This window comes from Anser cygnoides, chromosome 1 (genome assembly GCF_040182565.1).
Source record: "Anser cygnoides isolate HZ-2024a breed goose chromosome 1, Taihu_goose_T2T_genome, whole genome shotgun sequence".
NCBI lineage: Eukaryota > Metazoa > Chordata > Aves > Anseriformes > Anatidae > Anser > Anser cygnoides.
The window spans coordinates 148,165,978-148,183,084 of record NC_089873.1 but is presented as its reverse complement, the minus strand read 5'-3'; the positions used below and the strand labels follow the sequence as shown (position 1 = coordinate 148,183,084).

The window sequence follows — 17,107 nt, the reverse complement described above, 5'->3', positions numbered from 1 at the left end:
GGAAACCTCCTGAGATCCCTTCAAGCCTGGACTATGGTATGAAGTGAGATCTGTTATGTCTTTCCCAAATCGGGCTATGTGGCTTTTCCAGGTTAAATACCCGTAGAAACTCAGGTTGTCTAACTCCAATTAAATGTTGGTCTCAAGCTTTTTTTCTCATTCTTTTCACTGACAACGTTCAGTGCAACTCAGCATGGGCCGTGCTGAATTCGTGTCTGAAACTAATCATGGCAGATTTCCCTCATGCATGCACGTGCTTTATTTCTCTTCATGAATATGCAGTAAACAAATTCTACATGAAAAGGTCTTTCCTCTTAATTATTTTGTAGGACCTATTCCCTTTCAGGGAACACTGGTTATACGCAGCACAGTACTGTGAGGTGCTGTCCTGGTTGAACTTGTTAACACCTAGGTAATCAGGAGAGGAGCTGTGAAGCCAACAGTCAGCTTAATTTTCTTGGTTTATCCTTATGTTGTTTAAGCTGTGTGGTGCCAAGCCTCCCTTGATAGTATCTTTCTTGAATACTGTTATTACAAATAATTATGTGCTAAATTCACATCTGCTCCTCCTTTTGAGAGTCCTCCTTTGGCAAGGCGCTTTACTGTGGCCCACTGAACTTCTTCACAGAGTGGGGTTCCTGTGAGAAATTCTGAGCGGAGCAAACAGCATCTGGTCCAGGGAGGAGCACTGAAGGCATCCCAGAGCATCAGTTTGGTGGGAGCACGTTTTGACTAATTAAAACTCTGGGAGCAGAATTTCTGGAGATTTTTTTGTTCTTTTTCCCCTAGCTTCCGATAATTATTCTATGCATATCCAGCCAGCAGCAGCCATTTCTTAAGTTTGCCTGTTCTTGTAGGATGTTTTTGTTATTTCTTGCTTTTATTTCTAATTCTTTAGATCACCATCCTGTGTAAACCAAGGAGAATAGCTCAGCTAGGTAGATATAAAAAGCAAGATACTAACTTTTATGACTATAACCATATTTTATGTTCTTGGATTTTTATATTTTTTGTTACAAGTTTTAAGGTGAAGTGTTAATGCCACTGTTAAAATGCTGATAAAACTGGGACCTTTTTAGTGCCTGAGAACTGCTGTAATCTCCAAGGGCTTTGGTCATCCCTGACATCTTCTCTAATGGTGTTACAAGCTTACTGTGTTAAATTTTGTTTATAAGCCCTTGGGTAGGTGTATAGGAACAACAAACTGCAGAAATGCTGCTAACCAGATGTCAGCATACATTCCCTCATAAAACATCTTCTGCCAACAATAAGCTATTGACTGCATATACCTCAAAGGAGGGCAGTATTGTGAACTTCTTTGAATTGCTGATATTTCTCGTGTTGTTAAAGTTGTCACAAGGCAGGATTTTTGTTATCTTAGTTTTCAGTGGCTAACATTTTTAAAGACTGTTTTGGATGCTTTGGAAACTGCTTTTGAGGGAAGCAGAGGCAGATAGTTAATCATTTATTTGTTTTGCAAGTTTATTAAAAAGGTCTAAGATATACAAATTTACAGGAAGGGTAAAAATGCAGCCCACAGCTTTTATCCATGGAATCCTCTACTGATCAGTATCGTTTAGCTTATGAAATACGTAACTTTGTCTTTTGGTTGTTCTGACTCAGGGGAAGAAGAGAGGCTTTTTCATAGAAAAGCCCTGTGGAGCACGGACACGTCTGGAGCCACAACAGTTCCTTGGAAAACATGCTAGGCTGTTTGTGCCACTTGGCCCTGTACAAGATTCCCCATCACAGCAAGGGGTTGGCAGCAATAACTCAAAGCTTATTGTCTGACTGCCTGCAGTCATGTGTTAGGGGAAATGATATTTCATGGGAATGACAATGAGAAACTGCTAAGAGCCCCATAAGAAAGGACCTTTCTATGTTCCGCAGAAGATTTTTGCCTAGTAAAATATTTACTAGTATAGTAAATTCTAGCAGTGGCATCAGATTTTCAAGATTTGTTCTCAAGTGAAAGGAGTACTAGTAAAAGTCTTGGTAATAAGACTAGCTAAGGACTTCCTGTCAAAAGAGAAAAACCAGAACCTCTTAACATGTCGTTACTATTCCCTTTGATTGCGTAGGTGTAAAAATGACCTTGTCCCTTCTCATTGAATTGTTATTCTATACTATCTAAACACTGAGTTTAACAAGCTTTTCCTGTACAAACGTTCTCTTGTCTCTTTCTTAGTGAACTGCTACAATGAAGAGTTAAATATCTCATGGGTCACCTTGCATTCAGAAATGGAACTATTATAAGTTGCACGTTACCAGCTTAGATGACCGTGGAGTAAAATGATGCAAACAGCAGACCTATCAGTGTGTGCTCAGATGTGGAAGTCTGATAAGTTGAGGAAGTTAAGAAAGGAGACAGTGGAAAGGGAATATCTCATTTCAATTTAAGATACACCGTTAACCCTGGTGCAATCGTATATTATTAAACAAAAAGCTGAACCATCTCCCTCAGATTGCTAACACTGCAAGGAAAACTATGTTCTATAGACAGCTAGATAAAGTACAGTACCTCATGTATGGTTTGTAATAATCTCAAAATACTCAGTACAAGGTTGTTGACATGCTGTTTGACAACAGTCATGTACCATGTGTACTAAAAATCCTTGCTGTATCAGGAAAAAATGACGGATTAAGGATAAGAACTATCGACAGTGGGAGAGTATAGCCCATCCTTTTATATTTCACTTTATAATGAGATGTACGTTGTAAAGGTATATATCTAATACTTCTGAAACAGATTCTTCCTTTTAGCAGCTGGTGGGTTTAGTACTATTATTGAAATACAAAATGTTTTGTATTTAAAAGCTGGGGACTCTCTTCCTGAGAATGATTTTTTTATTTTTTTTTCCTTTACTTAGTTCAAGTGATTTTTGTTATTGTTTTATACCTGTAGTACCGAAGATGAAAGAGGGGGAATTCATGGCAGTATGTAATGTACTTAGGGCAGCGCCTTACAGGAAGAGTACTTTAACTACAACGTTAAATTACTACAAATACTTTTGATATAAGTACTGATCTTCAGGAATTAATAGGTTTTAACAATGTAGTTTCTGAGTAAATTCATATCTGTAGGTACGTGTCTGTAGGAGAGAGGATCTTTAAAGTCAATTGGCTTTCAGCAGAGAGCAGTGAGCCAAGTCTTGCCTGTATTTGAGATGCTTTGAGGACACTTTATAATGTCCGTGTAGCCAGTCTGATACTCTTTAGAGCCTGCAGAGAAAGATGCCTCCTGTTATTTTACTGGTGAGTCCTTTGGGGATTGCTGCTGAGCTGGGTAGGAAGACAAGGTTGTTGAATAAAAATCTGAAGACTTCCGTACACAGTGTCTGTCATTGCTACTGCAAAGTGGGAGAGGCACCTGTGAGATGTGCCTTTTACATCACATATACAAAGAGTGGAGGAAGAATATTCCATTCAAGTTTGGAATAGATTCCTAAAGCAACTGCCAGATGTACCCTTAAGTTATTTCAGGGCATTCAGTATGCTTTTCTCTTTTTTTCTTTGTTTTGAAAATATTTTTTCACTTTTTCTATTTATCCTAGTAAATGGACTTCTAAAATCTATGATGTACACTGAAGGCAAGTGTTATACATGCTTATTTCTATCAATCACAGCTGACACTTAACATCTTTTATTAACTTACCAATGCGTATGTGTTCTTGAAAAATGAGTTGACAAAATCTGGGGTGTGACATGAGAACTTGGTCCAAAATAAATTAGATAATTGCAGTGTTTTTTTTAAAAAAAAAAAAGACAGGATTTTTCAAACATATGGCTTTGTTTCAGGCTAATTAGCAGTTTCTACTGCAATCTGATAACAATATGCTGTATGAGAAACTAAAAGGATATGGCTTTAATGTTTTTTTCATTGCTCTTATAGGTTCATCCTTGAACAAAAAAAAAAAAGGCAAGCTAAAATTTTTGTGGTCACAAGAGATTAAAAAATTAATATTCTATATGTGTAACACTGTCTTAAATACAAAGTTCCCTTCAAGAGAAATGGTATAGATTAGAAAAATTCGAGTTGTCGTGGCCAATTCTAGTCCCACGCTGCTTATTAAATACAATACACAGGCCTTTTGTGCTTGTATTCAGACAGAGCCTTGTACAGCCTCTGTTTGTAATGCCCTTCTGTCCTGCTGCATGATCCTAAGCATATCTCAGGTTAAATTGTCATGTTCTGCTATTTCCTGTTTTGAAAGCTGTCCCCGTCGGTTTCCTGCCCAGGAGAATGTCCTCGTCTTTAAGATCCCGATGGTTTACAAAGGCCTGAACACAGTGTGGTGTTCTAAGAAATGCTATTGTTCGTGGTACCGCCTGGTGTGTGAAATTAGGGAGCGAGCCTGGCCAAGTTACGAAACGGAACAAGATAACTTCACAAAGCGTTGGCGTCTGGGAGTTATAAAGTTCTGTTGTTATGGCCTGGCGAGCTCCAGACCCTTCCTTAGTAAGTGCACCAGCTCTCTGTCATTTGGGATAACATCGGGTTGCCAAAAAACTAAAAGGAAACATCTTCACTAAGCCTCCCCAGGGGGCTCACGTCCAAGAAGACTTCATTAGTATGGGCACTGCAAAGCATCAGGAGGTGGATTTAGCTAGGGACTGGATGACCATGGCACACCATGGTGTGGATGTTGATGGAGCTAACAAACCTTGGTGTGCACAGAGCTTGTGTGTGGAGCAGGCTTGGGTCTGGCCAGTCTTGTTAGCATGGTTTCACCACTGTGCCCTGCGAACTGGGGCACCTGCGTTAGGGTAACGCTGTCTTTGGGCCTGAAGAGTCCTTCATAGTCCAGGCCGACCTTCTGAAGAGCCAGTGTGGGAGAGTAACCACACGTGTTACCTCATTTATCTGCAACCTAAATAAGCAGCCCACTGCTAGCTAAGAGTTAACTACTTCTATTTTATAGAGTGCCGGGGACGAATGTCACCACATAATGGGTAAGAAGTGCCAAAAACCAGACACCCTGTCAGTTCACACTGACACACTGAGCAACAGTTTTGCAGCTTCAGTGTCTATTTGTGTCATCTGTGTTTCATTTCCACGTTCTCCTCTTTGTCAGATTACAATCCAGGCTAAAGATGTGGAACCTGTATCCTGCTGTTACCTTGGCAGCCCCTCAAATTCGTCAGTGAGTACGTCCCAGGGCTTCCAGCAAAATCTGTCATGCTGTGCGTGCCCTTCTTCTCTGAGCACAGCTGCCAAACAGTTGTAAATGCCATATGTTCCTGTAAGCAGAAAAGAAATGTAAAGGTTTACGTTTGAAGTGTTGAATCCTGAGGTAAAGTGGTGGTCGGGAGCTTTTGTGTCAGATATGTTGTTTGACATTAGGTCAAAGCTCAGTGTGTTACTTAGTCTGAATTTTTCCTGGGTTTGGGGCAATTTATGGGTGTTCTGATGTCCACCTTGTGAATGTATTAAACTTGTTTTAAGGTTCGTCCCTGTTGAGGGGATTCTTTAAATCCCACTTACACCTTCAGGGCTTAGAGGATTTGAGTAGTATATAGGCTCTGTATGCATGACACAGTTTATCCAGTGGTAAACTTAATCTGGTAGGGAGACAAGGTAAAATTGAGGAAGTTAATTAGTAAAATGCTGGAGCTTTCATTAGGTCTAATCTAAACTGCAGAGAATTTAACACCCTATTTAAGTATAAACTCACCTTCCTAAAACACAGCATGCAGCCTTCTAGAAAACGTGTGTCAGTACTTCGTGCAATGGCACTAGTGGTTGTTGAAGTGCACTGGAAATATGTTTTATTCCAATGTCATAGTTCTGAATTGGTGTAAAAATGCTTTTATGGAATCAGACTTGATTGTTCTAAAGCTAGGAGCACTCGGGCTTTCTGTTGTTCATATTTACTTAAGCTTAACCAACATGGAGCCCTTTCGCCTTTACTGACCTATTTATCCTTAATTGTCCCTCAAGGATAACATGGCCTACTTCAGCCATCTGTGGTTAAGTCTAAATGAGTCCTCAAAATTGTTGTCTTTCTTCAGTCCTTATAAAAGCAATTCTGTGTGGCCTGAAGAAATTACACTGAATTTTCTGGTCAGAAAATAAAAGTTCTTCTCTAAAAATACGTACTCTAGTTAACTTCACACATTAAAAGAGGGTCTGTTAAGCAGTGACTTTGTCTTTTAATGATTATTTCGTTTACCTGCGGAAAAGCATCTAAGCCATGCTGATTTTAGCGTGTGTGATTCCTTAGTGGTGTGAAACTTGCTAAGTTACTGTACAAAAAGGCTGATGGAAAGGAAATCAGTGTATGTGATACAAGGGGATATGGAAGATGATGCCTGGATGCTTCAGTTCTTATTCTAACATTGGCTATATTCCTTCATCTCCCTTCATCGACAGCATAAGCTTTTTGGAGCAGAAGGGATGTCAGCATATATGATGGAATATAGCCAGCCTTACTGTGCTCCAATCAGCAAATGTTTGATTGTTTTTTCATTTATTTTAAGGAGGAATTGGCATGAAAGTGCAAGTGTGTTATGAGGTGGTAGAGCAGGAGATAATAAGAGATAATGGAGAAGATAGGGACCCCCATATCTAAAGCTGAGTGGGGAGGCAAAGAGAAATGTGATTGTGCATGCTATATGAATCAGTGCAAATGCTTAAAAATAAACAAACTATGGGCCTGTGCTGCTTATTTGGCCAAGAAGCACAAGCAGTGCTGTATACAAGTGCCTCAAGTAGCCATGTTTGGATTTGTGTGGCATGATTTCAAGAGACCTGCTGCTGTGCAGGATAAAGACCTTTGCTTTCCTTTGGGACCAAGGCTTAAGAGCAGCTTTACTGATCACAGTGAGCTGGCACTCGCCTCATCTACAGTACGTCTCTGATAGGAACCCATCTTCCTGGCAGGTTCTTGCTTTGAAAGCAGATGCAAAGAGCTTTTGTGGTCACAGTCCTGTGGTGAGTGAAGGATCTTCAGGACAGGGGTAGGGCTGGAGCAGATATGAATGACCAGACTTGGCATTCTGGGCTGCAGTCATTGCAGGAGACGCCGTGAAGCTTGGAGATGTCCGAAGTTTTGTCAACCCCTTAGACAAAGCTCTTTGGAGTTGCATTCATTGCTCTGTCTGCCTGCTTATACGGCCTTCAAGGTCTCTCTTGCTGACACAGACTAATGCCCAATTATTTTGCCTATGCTTATAAAGCTCCCCAAATCATTTTCATTGTTTTCCTATTCCAGGCTCTGTGATTCTGCTAGTCTTCTCTGCCTCAGGAGCAAACTACAATCATTTGCTTAACACGTTTTTCTTATTATTTATTCATGCCACCTCGCAACCCAACATGCATCTAAATTCTTCTTTTCGTATATACTGCTGGCTTGCTGTGAGATCCTGAAGTTCAATTTTGTGTATCTGATGATTGACCAATTCTGAGCAAGATGAAATATGGTATGAATATTTCAGATATTCCTGAGGCATGAACTAGCAACAACCAAGACCAAAAGTAAGCATGATATTAAAAATAACAGATAAGCTTTTCATCAGTGGTATTCTAGATAAGATTTAGGGAGAGTTAACTGGGAAAGGGAGAAGGAAGGACAAATGCATGGGGGGGGAGGAAAAAAAATTTCTTATCTGAACCTTATCTCATGATGAGAAACTTTAACAGGTTCAGCTCCAACAGAAAGACACAGGTTTTCCATGCAGCTTCATCAGTTTCTCTGACAAGAAGGGAGTAAGTATCAAAGTAAAGAGAAGGTCCAAATGCTGTGATTTCAGTGCACGTTTAAAAATCCATTTATTCTAAAAATTCCATCGTAAAATGAAAATGAGGGCAGTATAGTATGCACGTTGCTGCATCTACAGCGATTTAGTTGTGTTTTTTGTTTGTTTAGGGGAAAGCAGTTTCTAATTTCATTTTTAAAATCAGACTATAAATGTAAGAATCAATGAGAAATGCTGTCTCCTTGCTCACAGGTTATATTCCTGTTATGGGGTGTGACAACATAAGCTGTGTTGGGTGAAATGCAGCTGGTACTGCCAGGAGCTTTATATATAAACATTTTTATTTGGTATTTCAGTGATTTTGGACAGACCACTAGAGGCTGCCCTTGGATAGCAGCACTTCTGAGTGCTTCATTTTTAATTTCTTTTGCTGGAATTCCTTCTTTCCAGTCATTTTTTTATGAACAATTGTCAGCCTAAATTTGGGTTATGTATATTTTTCCTTCTGCAGTTGAAGTGCCTTCAGCTCTCTGTGAAATGGCCCAATAATCCAAAATATCCAAAAATGAATCCAAAATAATCCAAAATAACAAATAGTTCTAGACCAATAGCCTGTTGTCAAAGCACTGTACAGGAATTCCCTAGTTAAACACAGTAATGATGAGATGGCAAATTTTGCCCAAGTTCCAGGGATTTGAGTACAGAGATATAAAGCTGCAGTGCGGTGACTTTACACCAAGCTGGGCATCTCAGGGAGCATGGGCTGAGCCTGTTCATGGATGCTATGCTCTAGGGGTGGTTTTCCAAGGAGACCAGAAGCAATGGACACGTCCTCAACTCTGCTTCCTGCACTATCTGACTTCTTCAGAGTTTTCAGCTGAAGAGAGATGGGTTAAAAAAAAAAAAAATAACGACAGAAGTGTTAGCAATTCCATCTTAATTATGCAGAAGTCATCATTGTGTTCCAACTTTGCCCCATGTGTAACAAGATGGGGCACTCTTCATTGTTTCTATGGTTTTGGTTTGGTTTGTGTGTGTTTGTTTCCCTCATAAATGTTACTGGATTAAAAAGTGATATCTGATAGACTGGTTATACACCTCAACAGGAAGTGGTTCCTGGGGGAATCCAAACTGAGATGTCAGGCCTACGGTGTGAATTGGAGCTGAAATGTCATGCCAGTTTGCTTTGGGAGCTCTGGAGGTCTGCTAGATAGCCAAAGAGCTTTACTTGAGTGTTCAGAAATGGTATGTTCATAAACGTTATGCTTGTTAGGAACAGCTCTGTTCTCGGATGTGTGCAGTCATACATCTGTGGCAGACTTTGGCACCGAAATGCTATTTTCTGTCAAAACAATTAAATGTCATCACAGTATCATGCAATTGCATATACAACCATCTTCTGGGAATATGCTTTCATTCTATTTATTTTCTTGGCAGATTTTTTTTCTTTGCCACTGATGTTTTGATAACAATGCAAAACACAAATTTTCTGACATAAAAATAGCAAATGCAATTTTAAAGTTTGATAATTTAGAGCAAGTATAATTAGTTGGAAGATACTACCTTCTGGCTTTCAAAACACTTCCAACTTGCCTTAGGTGTGTAAGTATGATTTGTGCATTTACAAAATATATTTGGAATACCATTTGTAATGTTGTCATTATAAAGCATTATAATGCATTTTTATTTTCCAGGCTATTTTTCAGTTGAATGCTTTTAAGTACTAATTTAAGTGGCGGGTTTTAGAAAACATCTGAAATGGCAACAGCATTACAAAGCAGTATTCAGCTTAGATACTGTGTTAAAACCTACAGGCTCCCTTACCAATTGAAACTAGCAAGTTCATTGTCCAGTGTAGAGCTCAAACAATGCCTGGTTTATAGTTTTATTTCAGTTCCTGTAATCGCTAAATTGATTTCTTTGTGTGCCTTCTACAGTGAGGCTGGGTATTATGAGCTATAAAAGCCTGTGATATCTGAAGCTTTCAAACTGGGGCTTTGTGGAGCATGATATAGCCTCCTATTTCCATCACTTACTCAAGAAAGCACAAAACCATTTTATTTTCCTTAAGCGTTGTGGTTACCAAGGGTAAGAAGTCATTAATCTCGGTCTCACTTTGGATAGTCAGAAGCTGTCAAAGATCAAAATACAAAGATTAGATCAAGTAAAAATATATGTGAAAATTAAGAAGTAGAATACCTTTCAAAAATTACAGGAAAGTGTCAAATCTGATTTTGTTGTTGTTGTTTTGTGTTCTCATTCTTACTGACTTTCTAAAAAAAAAAAAAATAATACCCAGCTGGTCAGTTTGTATTGGAATCAGATGGATTGGCCAGTTTTGAAACAAAGTAGGTGTTGCAATAATGAACGATGAAGAATTAAAAGACAGTGAAACTGCTATCTAATTACTACCAGTGCCTAGGTACTAGACTTTAATGTTACGATTTAACTTTTTTTTCTTTGAGTTCATAAACTATTGAATTCTTCTGCTCTAGGAAGTACTGCATCCTCTAGAACATACCGAAAACTCAAATAGAAGTCTTGGTTTTCCTATATAAAGGGCATAAGGATGGGAGACATGGGACAAGGCTATGCTGGGGGAATTGTTGCTGCTCTTCATTTTGATGGAAAACCTGTATTAAAACAGCTAACGTGAAACCAACCTTAGAGTTCCTGTCACCATAGGGCTTGACTGATTGTTTTTTTCATAATTGCTATAGCAAAGATTGGTTTATTAATACCACATTCTTCACTTTATTATCTGACTGTATTCTAGAGCCTATAAAAGCCATTAAGGAGAAGGCAAGTCTCTGCTTTCATTCCTTGCCAAGGCATTGATGTTTTCATTTTTGTGAATCTGTGAGACATTTAGGATAAAGAAAGTTCTTGCCCCCCCTCCCTCACTTCCCTTGGAAGACATCCTTTGCAGTGGCAGCAGAGATGGGAAGTAGTCTTTGAAGTGGCTGAGATTCAATCAGTTGAAACGCATCTTAAAATGTAGGATGCAAAGTTTCTCTTGGGAAATGATAACCTTGGTAGTATTGTCTGGTTTTCTACAGCCTCTTCCTAAGCAAAGTAACAGGGAATGCTGTTCTTGATTACCCTAACCTGTGCTCTGATGGCTGAATATAGGATGATATATATATGGGATGATACCATTCTGCCTTCAGAGCAGTAGCTGCTGGGAGGATTTTCATCATTAGGGCATGATGGGAACAATTGATGCTTGAAGTGCTCAGGCTATAGGACTGTCTACTTTTCATACGATGAACCTGTTTGAGCTCCAACTTATCATTTTCTGCACTAGACACAAGTCTACCTTTAAGAATGATAGATAGATAGATAGATATAAAATTTTTAGAGCTGGTCCACACAACCTTTCTCATGACATACACAAGTCTAAATGTAGCTGCTATATGGACAGGGTGGCCAGTACCATTCCTAAGATGATCTGTCACCATGTCTTGTATGGTTGCCCCTTTTGTGGTGCAGTAGGATGGTCGGTGATGGGCAGATGGGCCAGTTCCACAGTGCTTCCTACGTAGGGCCTACATGTTGTATACCAGAAGGGTATTGTATATTATATGTTGTATACCAGAAGGTTGTATACCAGAAGGTTTTGTGAGCAGCTTGAAGAGATACTACATTTCTTCAAGCTATGTCCGCATGTCACTGATTCTTATTTATGATTAGTGATGAGCTACAGAGTGAGTAAGCTTTAAGAGCTGGGGTATTAGGGATCCATAGACCGCTTCTAATGTGGTGATTTGCCTGCAGTTCACTGCAGTCTCTGCCTTGGTGTAGTTGATGCAGTAATTCCTCACAGAGTACTACTGAAGTCCTACTGCTGAGATAGCTGTTCAGCCATTGAAAGCAAGAATTCCTAGTCCTTTTGTGTGTATAGGCAGATGTAGTCAAGGTGGGGAATGATCCTGAGTATAATGTAAGCCAACTGTTTAATAGTAAGACTTTAAGACTGAAACTAATTTGTATTAAACTGGAATTGCTTAACCTGAAATGTTGCCCTGCATTTCAAACATCCTTAAACAAGATATTATCAAGCTACTGTGACAAACCTGAAGATTTGCTCTGTTTTGTTGGTAAGAAAGAGCAACTGCAAGCAGTTTCCATACAGCAGTGTAAAAGCAATAGGAACTTATTTGTGTAGCAGTTGTCACCACCCATAGCTTGGAGAAATGCAGGGATCTTTCAGATGGTGACTATGTAATTGCTTCCACATACCCCAGAGGGAAGTTCCTTTCTGCAGTCCTATGTACTGTAAGCTCTCCCACCCTTTCCCCCAGGTGCATGAGATCATAAGTCTTGCAAACTAGACAGGGAGGGAGATGTCCCTATAATCTAAAGCTGAGGAGCCACAAAGTGGAAAATTCAGGTCCTGCTCTACATGGAAAAGCCAGTGCTTGTTGGGCAGGTACTTCATCCTCGCTTTCTCACCATCCCCACATGGTGTTGCACTGGTTCACCAAGGAGGAGGGAGCGGACTGAGCAGAAAGTCTACCCTGTGCTGCATTTTCTCCCATTATCTGTCGTCTGCGGCCCCTACTCCCCTTGCCCTGCTTTCTACCTTTCTGGCTTGACCTTTGTGAGCTTGCTGGACGTATTCCCTGCAGAGCTGGGGTGGTTTCTCTGCCTTGCTAAAAATGTTCTGTTCTTTGTGCTGGTGAGTAAACAGAAGAACAGACCTTAACTCGTGATGTATTTCTTGTGTTAGGAGGGAAACAGAGGAAGGAAACACTGAATTGGAATTACAAGCTTATAATTTATCTTTCAGAAAGTACACCGGATACAAGTTAATGCATTTACAATAAAAAAACAGAGGTTGTAAGGGAAATGTCAAGGAGCCCTAATAGGCAGGTGCTTCTGCTAAGCTTGCCTGCTGTTTCTCACTGTAAGGGTTGGCTTCCAGTCATTTATAAAGCTGCCAAATTTTCTTTCCATTCCTGATGCCTCACCTGAGGTTTTTTGTTTTAATATTTGGCCACGTATCAGGTTGTTCCCAAGGGGCGAGGGAACAATTCACTGTGCTTTCAAAGGCTGAACCAGCCCTTTGTTTGAGAAGCTCAAGTGTCTCTATCCTTTGGTTGGGGACTTGATGCTTAGGAGAATGAGGGCCTTTGTGTCAAGAAAATACCTTCAGAAAAATCTGCCTAAATCACAGGTCACAGATTCTTGGGAGTTAGTAGAGTCTGTTATCAAAAGTGTCCTGCCCTGCCCAGGGCCTGAGCAGGGGCTTCACCATGTCTGGTGGGACGCAGTGGCAGCAAGCTGCTCTTGGGACCAGGCAGCATGGAGTGAGGCTGGCTGAAGTGATGAATGGCAGAAGCAAACACGGGTGGTGCTGACAAACCCATTGGAGCATGATACAGATGCATGGGAAGACCTGGGATAAGTCTGAGCGCAACACAACTGGAGCAAGGCATGGGGTAAAGCTCTGCGAGCAGGAACAGGCTGTGTCCATCAGAGGCTGCGTCCGTTCCTCTGCTGAGCCACACGCACAGAACAGAAGCCAAAATGCTTTCATCTCTGACAAATGGAGGGGAACAGGTCAGGAAATGAATATTTGGGTAGAGTGGAACAAATACAGCTGAGGGAAATTGGGGCAGGTGGCACTCGGTTAAATCAGGAGCCAATGAAAAATTGAAAACATGCGTGTTACCGGAGTACCATTCATCACAGAATGGAGGCGTCTTGGAAATTGTCTCATAACTGTGTATGCAGGTGTGGGTGGTGGGGAAGACAGGGAAGTTGAGCAAGGCTGGACTGGCAAACAGACCTGTTTCCAGTGTTTACTTGTTCTTGAATACGTAGCTTTGTTGTCTTCATAGTGTTCTCGGCTTTGTTGGCTTCCTAGTGTTCCCAACTTTGTCGTACACAACGTCTCAGTTGGGTTTGTTGCTTCCTGCCTACCACTTGCTGGAGCTGGATCGCAGACTCAATCACCAGCCCTTTGCAACAAGACGCTGCTGTCAGGGTAACAAATCTTTTTCCCACAGTAACTGTTTGAAAGTCCCTTTCCTTCAGAGCATCTGAAGTAATAAACATAAACTTAGGAAGAGCTGAATGTGTGAGGGGAACTGTTATGTTACCTTTCTGATATTTTCTGGTAACAAGCTGGAGTTCTCCTTTACCTTTTATGTTTTTCTCCATGCTTTCCTGTCTCACATCCTTCTGTATGACATGTAAAGGTTTTTGAGGGCAGGGAGGGTCAAATTTTGACTTAGGAGTTGACAGGTTATGTATTTTTGAGTGACATAACTCAGTGAAAGGTTCAGAATAGAGCATTTAATTTTTTAGGCAACCTGGTAAGAGGGCTAATGGCTTGAAGTCAGGTGCTCAAGACTTTGCTGCTGAGTCTCTTCTAGCCAGCGCTGGGAAATGGTGGCTTTTATTTCTGAGCCTGGAGGGGAGCCTTCTTCTGAATCAAAAAAGGCTGGCTAAGGACACCTTTTGGGCTATCTTGGAGATGTGTTTTCCTTTGTCAGCTCTCCCACTTCGGTAATACTTGTCTTTGACATTAGGCTCTGCCAAATGGCAGGTGCTGAGGCAGGTGATGAACACTTGTCTGTGCGGAGCTGGTGTCCGAATCTTCTCCAGGTCCCCAGCTGAGCCTGTCCTTCCCTGTGCCCTGAAAAGAAGTCTGATTGTTCTATCAGAGGCTTTAATTTTATTCCTGTTACACAACAATGTCAGTAGGTTCTGGAAATGTGATGTAGACATTGTATTGTTCTGTGGGATCTGAGATTGTGCTTCACACTAAGGAAGTATGCAGAAATTTCAGGGCTCTTGCGGACTTCCACTGATTATGGAAAACAGCTCTTTTGGAGTCTTAAAACTTTCAAATGCAAACTGTTGTAGGAACAGTCATAGCACGTTTTGGACTCCATTCATTCACGTTGGGCTGTGCGACCCAACGAGTTTGGTTTGTTACCTGGTTATTGTGGAACATGCTTGCTATTAGCATTTTATTTTGCTCAGTGACTAAACATTAAAATGGTGGGAAGTTTTAATGGGGTACATGAAAATGCTTAAAAGCAATCTAGATCCTTTTCTTCCTCTTGCCCTTCAAATCAGGAAAGAGAAGGAAGAAGGGAAGCTTTAGTAAATAGTGGAAATTTACTGTAGTGGTAAGCATATTCCTAATATAAAGCCCCGTTTGTCTGCAAGCATTATTCAGGCTTACCAGGCAAGCACTCGGATGTTGTTTATCAGCGTTATCCTAACCCGGAGGCAAGAGTTAAGTAACATGCGCTGAATGTGGGCAGTGAGGAGGGTGGCTTTTCAAATATTCCTGTGTTAAAATGACTTATTTTCTGCTTTTGAAAGAAAGTAAGTGTTGATGTTTCTTTGCACTTCCGATTGTTTGTTCCTCCAAAAATATCTGGTCTGTAAACCTGAGAGATGTACAGCTCCGAAAGGAGAGGGGATGGACTGTAAGTCATGTTTAAATTTGCAGTTTTAAAGATCAGCTTTAGATGCCACATCCAGATGCTTGTAATTTTCATTCTCCTTGACATCCTCCTGTTATTATGCTATCAGCACAATCCTATAAAGCAAAGCAGGTATTTTCATATGATTCAGCAATTTTGAATACAGGATCCTAAAATTGTGTTGTGTTGATTTTATCTTATATTTTTAAGGTACGATGACGACAAATCAATACATAATATTTCCCAGAACTTCACATAGTAGAGCCAGCAGGCCCTGCAGTAAAATTAATATCTGCAATTAAAGTGCAGCAGAGAGATTAAAAACATCGAAATAGACAAGAAAAAAACAAAGTCAAGTCTGTCTGCCTTGTATTTGCCTGTCGTTTTCGTTTTGATTGCGATTGGCCGGCAAGGTCTGCTGCTGGCATTACACAATTGGCTTAGATGGGAAATTACAAAACAGGAGCAGATCCCTTTATTTGTACTCGGTAGCACATGCAGCTGAGCACAGGCAAACAAGAAAGGTCACCCGTACGCCAGGATTTGAGTGCTCCTTCTCACAGATGTTTCCATTTCAGAGAAGTGCAGCTTATCTCATTTTTATGATCTGTGACTTTGAGTTTTTAAATGCCACAGGGATTTCTTGCTTTGGTGAATGTCAAAATGTACCTGAAAACAAGCTTGTAACCTGGAAGCAGGAGAGAATTTCAGATGCACAGAGCAATATCGTGGAATGATCAGAAAGACCTGCGTTTTTAAAGCATTTTAAATATTAGTAAGGAGGAAGACAATCCAAACAGAAGGTTGAAAGCAGACGCAAAAGGAGAATGACTTTGTTGTTGAAAACAGCATGAAGCAGGGATTATATCAGCACCAAAACAATGGAGAACCAAAGGGTGTTGTTTTCATCTGAAATAATACCTGCACAAGACATGTGAAAATTACCTTTCATGGAAAAAGAACAATTCATGATTTGAATATGGTTTGAAGTTCTGTGGGACATACTTGGGACTGCTGCATCTTTCCAATGGTGTGTAGTATATGTTCATCTAAATACCTTAAATAATGAAGATTCTGCACAAAAGGGTCAAGCTGCCTTTTTTTTTTTAACCGAGCTTATAACTCTGCTTTTTGGAATGAGAGAACCAGAGGAGTTTCATTAGTATTTTTAACTGAACTTTCTTTTTTTTTCCTTCTTTCCTCCTCCAAACTTAGTTTGCGAGATGCTGGGATTGGATTTATCCTTGTCATAGACCGCAGACAGGACAAATGGACCTCTGTGAAAGCTTCCATACTGCGGATAACAGTGAGTACTGTTTTACATTAACTCCTTAAAAAAAACTTCCCATGTTGAACCTTTCCCTTATAAATAGAAAATCAGCAAGCACTTTTTCTTCAGCAAAATGTTAGCTGATATATGACACAAAGTATGCAGTTCTTTTGTGTCCCACCTGACTGGGGCCAAGCATCATGTGTCCTTGTCATGCTTTTAATGCAGTTTGCAGCTCATAACATTGGCCTGAGAGGGTACTTGGAGAGCACGTGCTTGTGCGCGCGCGGCGTATGGCTCTCCCAGGTGGGAGCTAGTCCTTGCGTGGGCTGCCTGTGCATCTTGCTGAGCTTCAGATCTGCTTCTCACTGGCTGAGAATTTGGGGCCTGACTTAGTTTACCTCTTGTCCAAGAAAATCAGGTTTAGAAGATTAAAAGATGGTCTTGTGATGTTTGAATAAAAACAAGGGTTACCTTTAAGCCAAAATATCTTAAATACACACTCTCATCGATCTATAACCCCACACTGCTACTTTCAGTCTCTACTCCATTTTAATAACTATTTTTGAATATAAAACTAAATCTTAAAGCTGTTTTTCTTACACAAGTAGGAAAATACATTTGTATTTATCAAGTGGTCAAGTGGTTGTAATACTGCTTGTTTTCTTTTTGTCCTGGCTTGAATCGTTAG

General features: G+C 40.4%; 1 protein-coding gene across 21 annotated transcripts in view; it reads left to right on the top strand.

Moving 5' to 3' along the window:
* Positions 1-17,107, top strand: part of MCF2L (MCF.2 cell line derived transforming sequence like) — a 161,612-nt gene that overhangs the window by 104,962 nt on the left and 39,543 nt on the right. For 20 of the 21 annotated variants that reach the window (XM_066990508.1, XM_048077869.2, XM_048077873.2 and 17 more), the window contains one exon: positions 16,362-16,452. In XM_066990508.1, the coding sequence (XP_066846609.1) occupies positions 16,362-16,452 (91 nt within the window). Of the gene's footprint in view, positions 1-15,612; positions 16,177-16,361; positions 16,453-17,107 lie in introns of those variants that run through there. The other variant, XM_066990517.1, reaches the window with a different exon arrangement.